The sequence below is a fragment of the Neomonachus schauinslandi genome, chromosome 4 (genome assembly GCF_002201575.2).
Source record: "Neomonachus schauinslandi chromosome 4, ASM220157v2, whole genome shotgun sequence".
Classification (NCBI taxonomy): domain Eukaryota; kingdom Metazoa; phylum Chordata; class Mammalia; order Carnivora; family Phocidae; genus Neomonachus; species Neomonachus schauinslandi.
The window spans coordinates 43,122,111-43,134,302 of NC_058406.1; the positions used below are offsets into that span (position 1 = coordinate 43,122,111).

At 47.6% G+C, this 12,192-nt stretch overlaps 1 protein-coding gene across 3 annotated transcripts in view; it reads right to left on the bottom strand.

Annotated features, from left to right (window-relative positions):
- The window catches only part of DHCR24 (24-dehydrocholesterol reductase), a 28,383-nt gene extending 17,005 nt beyond the window's left edge, over positions 1–11,378 (bottom strand). For 2 of the 3 annotated variants that reach the window (XM_021683938.1, XM_021683939.1), the window contains exons 1-2: positions 11,097–11,378; positions 7,497–7,652 (exon numbers count right to left, since the gene is read on the bottom strand). In XM_021683938.1, the coding sequence (XP_021539613.1) occupies positions 7,497–7,652; positions 11,097–11,327 (387 nt within the window). In that variant the 5' untranslated portion in view covers positions 11,328–11,378. The remainder of the gene's footprint in view (positions 1–7,496; positions 7,653–11,096) is intronic. The other variant, XM_021683940.1, reaches the window with a different exon arrangement.
- Positions 11,379–12,192: the final 814 nt, after the last annotated feature.

The following is a 12,192-nucleotide window of genomic DNA, read 5'->3' on the forward strand; positions in this document are numbered from 1 at the left end:
AACAAGAGTTTTCAACAGAGTGGACATCAGACGAAGTTAATGACCGCTGAAAGACAGGAAACAAAATGAGGGGAGCTCTGTTAACACCCAGGCTAATTCTCTGGAGTCAGGCAGTGCAGGGAGGGGAAAGGCAGGGGGGCCCAGGGGACTCTGTGCTGAGCGCTGCAAAGACCAAGGTGAATAGGGTTTGTAGGACAGAGCACTGGAGAGGAGAGAAGTGCACTGAGAGAAGACACTGAAGAACTGCAAAGGATGCCCACTGAGCATTCAGCAGAGTACCAGTCAGTGCAGACACTTAAGGAAATTACCTGAGGTTGAGGCCAGGGAAAGTGGCCCCAGAAAGGGGAACAGGGAACAGGGCCAGGGGCTCACCCAGGGAAGGAAAGAACATCTGTTCTCACAAGCCAGACTGGAAAACCTCTTGGTCCACAAGGCAATGGGTAGAATAGGATCTTGCCTTAGCAGTGGTGGGATAACTACCCTTAGATTACACGCTGCTCTGACCTCACCTGAAAAATCAAGACCCTACAGGATCAAACTATTTCCCAGTAACATAGCTGTGCCCCAGAACAAAGCTCAAGAAGATTTATAAGAATACAAAAATATCTAGCACCCGGGGCGCCTGGGTGGCTCAGGCATTAAGTGTCTGCCTTCGGCTCAGGTCATGATCCCAGGGTCCTGGGATTGAGCCCCGCATTGGGCTCCCTGCTCAGCAGGAAGCCTGCTTCTCCCTCTCCCACTCCCCCTGCTTGTGTTCCCTCTCTTGCTGTGTCTCCGTAAAATAAATTAATAAAATCTTTAAAAAAAAAAAAAATCTAGCACCCAACAAGGTAAAAATCACAATGTCTAGAATCCAATCAAAGTTTATCAGGTATGCAAGGAGGCAGGAAGATCTGACTCATAACAAGGAGGAAAATCAATCTGTTGTGGTAAAATAGGCCCAGATTGGACAGAGATGTTAAAATTAGCAAACAAGAACATTAAAATAATTATTATAAACCAGTAGTTATATGACTATATTCCCCATATTCAAAAAGTTAGGTAGAGACATTAAAAAGATAGTAAAAAGATCCTAATCAAACTTCCAGAAATGAAAACAGCATCTGAGATGAAAGACACACTGGCTGGGATCGACCTTAAAGGAGGAAAGAGCAGTGCACTCAAGCACACAGCAATCAAAACTCTCCTAAATGAGACACACAGAGAAAGAAAATTGTTTACAATTTTTACAGGATATCAGTGAGCTGAGCTGTGGAACAACTTCAAGAGGTCTCGTATCCGTGTGATAGTCCTCAAAGGAGAGAGAGCAGGGGGCAGAAAAAGTACTTGAAGAAATAATGACCCCACATTTTCCAAATTCGATGAAAATTATAATGAAGCCCAAGCACAAGAACTAGGAAAAAAATGATACCAAGGCATATCATAATGAACTTGCTCAAAACTAATGATAAAATCTTAGAAGCAGCCAGAGAGAAAAGAAAGACATGTTACATACAGAGGAACAAAGACAAGGATGAGAGGTTTCTTGTTGGAAACAATGCAGGAAGGAAGACAGTGAAGTATCTTTAAAGTACTGGGGGAAAAAAACCTGTCAACCTAGAATTTCATACCCAGTAAAAACAGCTTTCAAAAACGAAGGCAACCTCAAATGCATTAGGATGGATTATCAAAAAGCTGAACAAACAAAAACCCAGAAAATAGCAAGTGGAGGTGAAGATGTGGAGAAATGAAAACCCTCGTGTCCTGTTGGTGGGAGTGTAAAATGGTCCACCTGTTGTGGAAAACAGTGTGGCAGATCCTCAAAAAAGATTAAACAGAATTACCATATGGTCTAGCAATTCCACTTTGGGGTATACACCTCAAAGAATTGAAAGCAGGGCTCGAAAAGGTATTTGTACATCTATGTTCCAAGGGGCATTATCCACAATAGCTAAAATGTGGGAACAACCCAATGTCCGCCAACAGATGAATGGATAAGCAAAATGTGGTACATATATACAATGAAATATTGTTCTGCCTTAAAAAGAAAGGAAATTCTGCAATGTGCTATCATATGGATGAACTTTGAGGATATTATGTTAAGCAAAATAAGATAGGCACAAAAAAACAAAGACTGCATGATTCTACTTAGGAGATACTTAAGAGTAGTCAGAATTGTAAAGACAGAATTTCTAATGGTGGTTGCCCAGGATGGGGGTGAGAGGAGAATGGGGAATTATTGTTTAATAGGTAGAGTTTCAGTTTTATGAAATGAAAAGACCTATGGGAATAGATAGTGGGGATGGCTGCACAACAATGTGAATGTATTTAATACCACTGAAGAAATGTACACTTAAAAATGGTTAAGATGATTAGGGTGCCTGGCTGACTTGGTTGGTGGAGCATGTGATTCTTGATCTCAGGGTCATGAGTTCAAATCCCATGTTGGGCATAGGGCCTACTTAAAAAAAAAGGTTAAGATGATAAATTTTATGTTACATATAGTTTCTCAAAATAAAAGTTGGAAAAGAAATGAAGGCAAAAAAAAAAAAAAAGAAATGTTTTCAGACATACAATAGCTAACAGATTCATCACTAGCAAAATCACCATACAAGAAATGTCAAAGGAGTTCCTTCAGACAGAAGGAAAACGAAACCAGATGGAAATACAAATCCACATAACAGAATGAAGAAATGGTAACTACATGGGTAAGTACATAAGATTTTTTCTTATTATTTATATTTCTTTAAAAGATACCAGACTATTAAATAATAATGCACTGTGGGGTTTACAACATATAAAAGTATGACAAAAATAGCACAAAGGTGGGGAAGAAAGAACCGGAAGTATGTTACTGTAACATTCTTAAAATATACATGCATAGGATGCTATCACGTGAAGGTAGACTGTGATAAGTAAAATGCAAACTATAAATCCTAAAGCAACTGCTAAAAGAAAAAGACAAAGTTACAGCTAATAAGCCAACCAAAGAGCTAAAACAGGATTTCAAAAATTATTCAGTAATCCAAAAGAAGATAGAAAAAAAAAAGAAAAAGGGAACAAAGAACAAAGAGGCACATAGAAAACAAAGAACAGGAATGCCTGGGTGGCTCAGTTGGTTAGGCATCTGACTTTTTTTTTTTTTAAGATTTTATTTATTTATTTGAGAGAGAGAGAGAGAAGTAGCCTCTCTGCTGAGCAGGGAGCCCTAACCTGGGGCTCGATCCCAGGACCCTGAGATCATGACCTGAACCAAAGGCAGATGCTTGACCGATTGAGCTGCCCAGGCGTCCCAAGCATTCGACTCTTGATCTCTGCTCAGGTCTTGATTTCAGGGTCTGGCGTGTTGGGCATCCCTCTGGGTATGGAGCCTACTTAAAAGAAAATAGAACAAGGTGACAGATTTAAACCAAACCCTATTGATAATAACACTAAATGTAAATGTGTATGGTTTTTTGTTTTTTTTTTCCCAGAGAGAGTGTGAGCAGGAGGGGGTACAGAAGGAGAGGGAGAGAATCTCAAGCAGACTCTGTGCTGAGCATGGAGCCTGACACTGGGCTGGGTCTCATGACCTGAGATCACAACCTGAGCTGAAATCAAGAGTTGGATGCTCAACCGAATGAGCTACCCAGGTACCCCTGTAAATGGTTTTAACATCTTGATTAAAAGGCAGAGACTGTCAGATCGTATTAGAAAGCAATACCCAACTATACGCTGTCTACAAGGAACACACTTTAAATATAAAGGTACACCATGCCACCATTAATCAAAAGAGAGCTGGAGTGGCTTTATTAATAATATCAGATAAAGTAGATTTCAGAGCAAAGAAGATAACTAGGAATAAAACTAGTCACTTCATAATGGTAAAGGGATTCATCAAGAGGACATAAAAATCCTAAACATTTATATACCTCTTAACAGAGCCTCAAAATACATGAAGCAAAACCTGATGGAGCAACAAGAGAAATAAATCCACAGTCACAGGCAGAGATGTCAATATCTCTTTCAATCATTGATAGAACAGAGAGAAAATTCGTAAGAATGTAGACAACTTGAACAACACTGTCAACCACTTTGACCTAATTGACATTTACAGTACACGCCACCCCAAAACATTTTTTTTTAAATTGCACACGGAACATTTACCAAGACAGCCCATATTCTGGGCCATAAAGTAAGTCTCAATAAGTTGAAAAGCATTCTAATCATATAAAGTAAGTTTTCTAACAATAACTGAATTAAATTAGAAATCGGCAATAGGAAGATCTCTGGAAAATTCCCAAATATTTGGAAACTGAATAACATGCTTCTAAATAACCCATGGGTGAAAACAATATCAAAAGGGAAACCAGAAAGTATTTTGAACTGAATAAAGATGAAAAGATTCCAAATTTGTGGGATGGTTTTAAAACAGTGTTGAGGGGAAAATTTATAGCACTAAACACCTATATTAGAAAAAAAGAAAGGCCTAAGTCAATGACCCCAGCTTTCACTTAAAGAACTAGACCAAGAAGAGTAAAATTAAATGCAAATCAGAAAGGAATTAACAAAGATCAAAGCAGAAGTCAATGAAATAGAAAACAAAGTAAAAATAGAGAAAAATCATTGAAACTGAAAGCTACTTCTTTGAGAAGATCAGTATAGTTGATTAACCTCTAGCCAGACTGGTCATGAAGAAAAGACAGTAGTCACAAATGAGCAACATCAGGTATGAAACATGTGACATCACTACAGACTTTACAGGTGTTCAAAAGATAGTGGGAATATTATGAATAACCTAATGTCAATTCATTATACAACTTGAAATAGACAAATACCTGTAGAGACACAAACTGCCAAAGCTCACCGAGGGAGAAACAACTGAAGAGCCACAGGGCTATTAAAAAAATTGATTTGTAGATAAAAACTTGCTCACAAAGAAAACTCCAGGCCCAGATGGTTTCATTGGTTAATCCTACTAATTATTGCATGAAGAAATAATACCAATTTTATACAAACTCCTCCAGAAAAAATGAAAAGAAAGGAATACTTCCCAACTCATTCTTAGGGACTTAATGAATCTACAGTAATCAAGACAGTATGGTATTGGCATACAGATGGGCAAACAGATCAACAGAAGAGTCCAGAAAGAGACCTATGTATATGGACAACTGATTTTCAACAAATGAGCAGAGGCAATTCAGTGGAGAAAACATTATCTCTTCAACAAAAGGGGCCAGAACAATAGAAAATCCACACGCAAAAAAATATTTTTTTCACTCATATTTCATACCATATGCAAAAATTAACTCAAAATGGATCATGGTCCTAAACGTAAAACAGAAAAACATAATACTTCTAGAAGAAAACAGGATTAGGGCAAGACATCTTAAAGAAAACATCACAAACACGATCTATGAAAGAAAAAGTTACTATACTGAACTCCACCAAAATTAAAAACTTCTGGTTTTCAAAAGAGAAATCAAAAACTGGGAGAAAATATTTGCAAACTGCGTATCTGATGAAGGACTTGTTTCTAGGATACCTAATAAGAAAACAAACAACCCAATACAAAATTTTAGCAAACTGACCAAAAAAGATCTACAAATGGCAAATATGCCCAACATCATTAGTCATTAGGAAAATGGAAGTTAAAACCACAATGAGCTACCCCAACATACCCAATCGTACCAAGTCTGTGATGATGTGGAGCCGTGGGAATGCAAAATGCTACAGCCACTTTGGAAAACAATTTAACAGCTTCTTAACAAGTTAACCATACACCTATCATATGATCCAGCTACTCCACTTCTAGTTTTTACCCAAAGGAAAGGAAAAGCCTATGTCCCTACAAAGAACGTACATAAATGCTCCTAGCCACTTGGTTTGTCATAGCTCAAATGTCCATCAATAAGTGAATGGATAAACAAACCATGATCTCTGCATACAATGGAATACTTCTCATGAGTAACGCAGAATGCACTTCTGATACATGCTTCAACATGGATGAATCTCAAAATAATTATGCTGAGTGAAAGTTGCCAGACCAAATAAAAAAGAGTACATAATGCCTGATTCCATTTATATGAAACTGTAAATACAAACTAGTGATGCAAAGCAGGTCATTATTTGCCTAAGAATGTGGCGGGGGGCGGGGGAGGCAGGGACGGGGCTAAACAGGGATTAGCAAGGGGCACAAGGAAACTTCGGGGGCAATGGGTATGTTCATTTGTCCTGATGGTGGGAATGGCTTCACAGTTGCATACATATGCCAAAATTTACTATTGTTGGACACCCGTGTAGTATTGCATACCAAGTGTATGTCAATAACGCTGCTTAGGAAAAAGGAAAGACACAGGGACATTAAGCAACATGGCCAAGGCCTCACAACAAAATGCCATCATACGGATATATAATATCTAATAATCCTTACCATTAGGGTACTGTGCTGTCTTCCATTAGAAATAAAGCTATGGGGGCGCCTGGGTGGCGCAGTTGGTTGAACGACTGCCTTCGGCTCAGGTCATGATCCTGGAGTCCCGGGATCGAGTCCCGCATCGGGCTCTCTGCTCGGCAGGGAGTCTGCTTCTCCCTCTGACCCTCCCCCTCTCATGCTCTCTGTCTCTCATTCTCTCTCTCAAATAAATAAATAAAATCTAAAAAAAAAAAAGAAAAAGGAAGGAAATGGGGCGCCTGGGTGGCTCAGTCGTTAAGCGACTGCCTTCGGCTCAGGTCGTGATCCTGGAGTCCCGGGATCGAGCCCCGCGTCGGGCTCCCTGCTCGGCAGGGAGTCTGCTTCTCCCTCTGACCCTCCCCGCTCGCTCTCATGCTCTCTCTCTATCTCATTCTCTTTCTCAAATAAATAAATAAAATCTTAAAAAAAAAAAAAAAGAAATAGAGCTATGATAGGGAGATAGGGAGGAAGGAAGGAAGGAAGGAAGAAGGAAGGGAGGGAAGAAGGAAGGGAGGGAGGGAAGGAAGGAAGAAGGAAGGGAGGGGGAAGGAAGGGAGGGAGGGAGGGAGGGAGGAAGGAAGGAAGGAAGGAAGGACTGACATAATCCCTCTGTGTTGTCTTTGATTTAAACTTATTTCCTTTTTCCTTGTGCCAGGTTTCAAGAAAAATTACTGGGTAGACCAAAGAGTATGCACATGTGTAAGGCTATTAACAAGTGGGTCCCCAGGAAGCCTGGAAGAAGGCCCACCTTTCCTCACACCTCCATAGCCCTCTTTTTACCAGCACACTTCCTTACTGGGAGGGGATAAATAGGTTCCATTTTTGTCTCTCATCTTTGCCCATGATTTCCCCATACTTTTTTCCTGGGGAACTGTTGACAATCAACAAGTCTCCCTGAGTTCAGTGTGCCCACCTGGGGGATGGGGCTCTGATTGATCTCTTCCAAAGCTATGAGGTTTTGAAGGAGGGCAGAGCCTTCTGTGAGGACTGGGATCCTCTGGCTACAATTGTCTCCCTGTGAGTCACTCACACCAGGGATAGTATCCCACCTGCTCCCAGAGCCTGGGAACTCAGCCCCTCTCACCTGTTTCTTGGTGTCCACCTCCAGAATGTCCATCAGGTTGATCATGATGTTTTTGTGTGTCTTCTTGTACTTCCCAACCCGCAGCGAGACAGTGAGCCAGCCAGGGCGTCCCGTGCACATGAAAGTCTTGCTGCCCTGCTCCTTCCATTCCCGCACCTGCAACCGTGGGACAGAGGCTCAGCTAGCCCCGCCGGAGGGTCCCCAGAGCAGCTCGCAGCCCTGCTTTCAGGAGAGGGAGCTTGGAGGGATGCCTTCACGTGTCAAACATTTACTGAGCCCCTGCATCCTGCCGGGCCTGGAAGGCCCACAGCCCTTTCCTTCTGAAACCTCCTTGGCTAGCGAGGCGAACAGAAAGGCTGAGGTGTTGCCACACCACCAAGCAGGAGGGAGAAAGAGCGAAAACCCAGGATCAAAGTGCATCTGTAAACAACCCTAACTGGGAAGCTCAGCAAAGGCTTTGGAGCGGTAATGATACAGCTCTACGAGTGATAACCATCTACTGGGTACCCCCACTGTGCCAGGCACCCAGGCACCTACTGTACACTGGCTCATTTACTTCTCACCACAACCCCAGGAGGGGGGGTGGCCAGCCCCCTCTCATAGGGCAGAAAGCCAAGAAGCAAAATAACTTGGTCACTCAACAGTGAAGGGCAGAGCCCGGATTCACAACCAGAACTGTCCAACTTCAGGCCTGGAAAGATAGACGGGCTTGTGTTAATAGTCAAGAATAGAGTAACAGTTAACACTTACTGGGCCTGTGTGCCAAGCCCCGTTCTAAGCATGCGTATGTTAACTCATATGTCGTCACTTGGAGGGGGAGAGAAGGGGCAGAGGAGGACCACCAAGCCGATGGAAGGAAGAGCTTTTGCAAAACCTCCACTGTAAGTGACCAGGGCACACAACAGAGACAGCAAATGGCCCAGGAGATGCCAAACCCATCAGGAACACAAAGTGTTCCCTTCCATGGACATCTGTTGCTGTGACCTCTGACCATCTGTCTCCTCTTCATATGCTTCTAACAGTCCCATCTTCCTTTGGTCCAGGTGATGTTGAGTCTTCTCCTGCCCCCAAAGGTGGAAACACGACTAAGGTCTGATTCCATCCTTCTGGCCGCAGTGACCAGTTCAGGGATGGGCCTAGGGTCCAAGTCAAGGCAATATGGCCAGTTCTCAGAGAGAGACTCTCCTTTTACTGGGATTGCTGAGCTGGTTGGATGAAACTGCTGGAGTTTCCACAGGGAGATGGGCCTCCCTGAGAATGAATCAACCCAGAGGAAAGCCGAGCCAACAGAGGGTGGATGGATGGAAAGACAACATCAGGACAGGGGCTCCTGGATCCAGTCATACCTGAGCCAGTTTTATTCCTGGGCTTTTCAGGACCTGCGTCAATACAATCACTCTCTGCTCAGGCCAGTCTGAACTGAGTTCCTATCACATGCAACCAAGAGTCGTGGAGGAGGCTGCATTGAAACTGATGGGGCAAACAGCTCAACAGGGGGAGAACTTTCCTAATCATCAAGAGGCCAGGGTGCCCTGTGAATAGAGGTGTACAAGCAGAGGAGGGTTACTGAGGAAGAGATTCCTGTGAAAGGACCAGAGGAGGGATTCAATGATCATTGGGCCTCCGCCTGACTCTATGATCCCAGGGTTTCATACGCACTCAGTGGTGTGGGAAATGGATTGTGGGTGCTGCATTCCAGTGGTTGGGTGAGCCGCACGAAGTGAGTGTGGAAGCCTTAAAGCCTGAACCACCGGTTGGACTGGATCCTGATGGGAACTGAGCAAGAATTTGGGCCGGGAGGCAAGGTTGTACGAAGTCCGTCCTGTGATGTGAGTATGTGCAAGCCAGAGAGAGGTGGGGAGGGCCGAGAAGGTCAACCAGTCAGGGGGCTATTATCACAAGCCAGGTGTGAGGCAACAGAACCAAACCTACTGGGTGGAATGGGAAGGGATGGGAAAGGAGAAAGGGTCAGAATTGAGGCTCTAAAACCAGGCTGACCTGGGTTCCAGCCCCATTTACTAGCTAGATCACCTTGAACACATGACTACCACTTCAGCCTCAATTTTCCCATCTGTAAAACAGGTACAAGACCTATCAAGGTTGCTGTGAGATCAGAAATGATGGACATCAAGGGGCATGGACTATGGCACATGGCAGGTCCAGCGCAGTGGGCTGGTTTGGCCAAGCCCCTTGTCTTCCTGTCCAGTGAGAACCTTTGGCTTCGTTTAGGTAAACAAGGGCTTCATACGCACTCAGCGGTGTGGGAAATGGATTGTGGGTGCTGCATTCAGCTGTTGGGTGGGCTGCATGAAGTGAGTGTGGAAGCCTTAAAGCCTGAACCATCCGTTGGACTAGATCCTGATGGGAACCGAGCAAGAACTGGTCTGGGAGGCAAGGTTGTACAAAGTCCCTGGGCTGCTCTGGGCCAGGCCCCAGTTGGACGATGGTCCCTGCCTTCCAGGAGCTCATGCTCAGCTTGGAGGGGGATGGGGGAACCACAAACAAGCAAATGGGAGAATCAGAACCCTGGATAGAGTTAGGAAAAGAGGGCGCAGTTGGGGAGGGAGGGTAGGCAGGGCTCTGGAGCTGACTGTGACCAGTTGAACCCAGGACAGCCCATGCAAAGCAGTTCCAGACGTTGCATTCTGCCACCAGCCGGAGGTCTTACCCCTCCTAGGGGTGGCCCTCAGCATCCATCTTCCCACTCTTGCTTGCTGCGCCCATCAGCGCACCCACAGAACATGGACGCTGCTACACCTGCGCTGAGCTTGGTGGCAGGAAACAGAAGCTCTTTGCAACCAGACACTCCTAAGAGGAACGTAAGGAGGGGCAGAGGGAGCCAAGAATGCCCAGGCCAACCCTGGGCGCGGAGAAGGGGGCTCCACTGTGAGCAGCAGCAGGGGCCTGGGCTCTGTGGGCGCAGACACTGGGGAGGATGTGGAGTTACTGGGGATGCCTCCTCAACGAGTGCGCGCCACTGCGCTCCAGGCCCAGGGCCGCGAGGCTCTTGACCCTGGCTCGGGGCTACCTTCTCACTTTGGTCCTTCTAAATAAGCCAAAAGCTCCTTGCTGCTACAGAGTAAACTCTAAACTCAAGACCCCGCCCCAACCTAGTTCCGAAGGGACTTCCCACCCCTCTCCCCCTCTGGGCCTTGGCTCACACCCAACCCTCCACCAGACACACCTTCCTCCTATCATTTCCCCTACTTCCCAGGGTCTAGTGCCAGCCCCACCTCCCAGAAGCCCTTCCGTCTCCGAGATCGCTCGCGCCTGGAGGCAGCCACCTGTGCACCGCTCGCCCTCCCCTATCTCGTGATCCTTTCTATCCCTCTGGGGAAGCCGCACGTGCTCCGCACAGAGTAGACGCTCCATAAACACCAAGCAACGTTTTGTCCCCTGAATGCCTCTGCTCACTCCGTTCCCTCTCCGGGAAGCCCCCACCATCGCATTTTGAGTTCCAACCCCCCCCATCCACCGCCGCCTCCTCGGCGAAGTCCGGGCTCTCGGTGTACCGCACGCCACCTCGCGCCCAGCGCGGAGCTCCCCGCGCACACGGCCGAGTCCCGCCGACCCGCTCCCGCCCCGGCCGGCGCCGCTCACCTGCTTCTGGATGTCCCGCACGCGCTGCCCGTGCAGCCGAGGCGCGCTGCTGAGCTTGAACACCACCCAGGCACGCACGTAGTAGTAGATGTCGAAGATAAGCGAGAGCGGCAGGAGGAAGAGGCACACGAACACCCAGCGCTGGTGGATGAGCACGAACTCCAGCCCTTTCACGCGGACCCAGAGCAAGAAGAGCAGCGCGCACACGGCCAGCGACACGGCGGGCTCCATGGTGGGGCCGGCGGCGCGCCGCGCGGGGGAGGGGGGTGCCTGCTCGCGCCGCCTGTCACCGCCACCCGCTCCGCGCCCGCCTGCGCCCGCGCCGCCCGCCGGCCGCTCCCGGGGAGTCGGGGGGGTCGCCTCGCCGCCTCGCGATTGGCTCGGGTCGCAAAGGTTCGGTGGGCCGAGACCCGGCTGGCGACCAATGGCGAGCCGCGCCGGGGATCGGACCAGGAAGCCGAGGCTTTTATTGGCTGCGGGGGTCAGGCCGCCCCACCCTCTCCTCGCAGACGCGCTGGGAGGGGTGGTTGGGGAACACGCGCGCTGGTGGGGTCAACTGCGCCCTGCGGCGAGGGAGGCTGCGGCGGCGCGAGCGGCCGCAGTGCAGGGCCCGGTGCTGCCGCAGCTCCTCCTCAGGTGGCGCCTCCTCGAGGGTCGCGTTATGCGGTCACGCGTTGGATTGCCTCCGAAGGGGTGCGCTGGGAGCGCCCCAGGGCCCTGGGTCTGTCACCTTGCAGTTTGGCCGAGGACTCCTGACCTGGCCAGGGAGAGTGCAAACTTGGCCTTGACCGCGGCAGTCAGGTCGCTTCGTACCCGCAAGGCCACGAGATGCATCTTTTCATTTCTCAAGGCGCTCTCTGTAGATTCATTTGAGTTCTACAGCAGTTCTGGACGGTGGGCACCCTTACCCCTTTTCCACTCGGCTGAGGCAGATAGGGAGGACTGGAGGGGAAAGAATGAAGGAAGGACCCCCAGCCGCTGTGAACGCTCTAGCGGCCACTGTGCCCGGCCGGGGGGGGGGGGGGGGGGGGGGGGGGGGGGGGGGGGGGGGGGGGGGGGAAGGGGGGGGGGGGGGGGGGGGGGGGGGGGGGGGGGG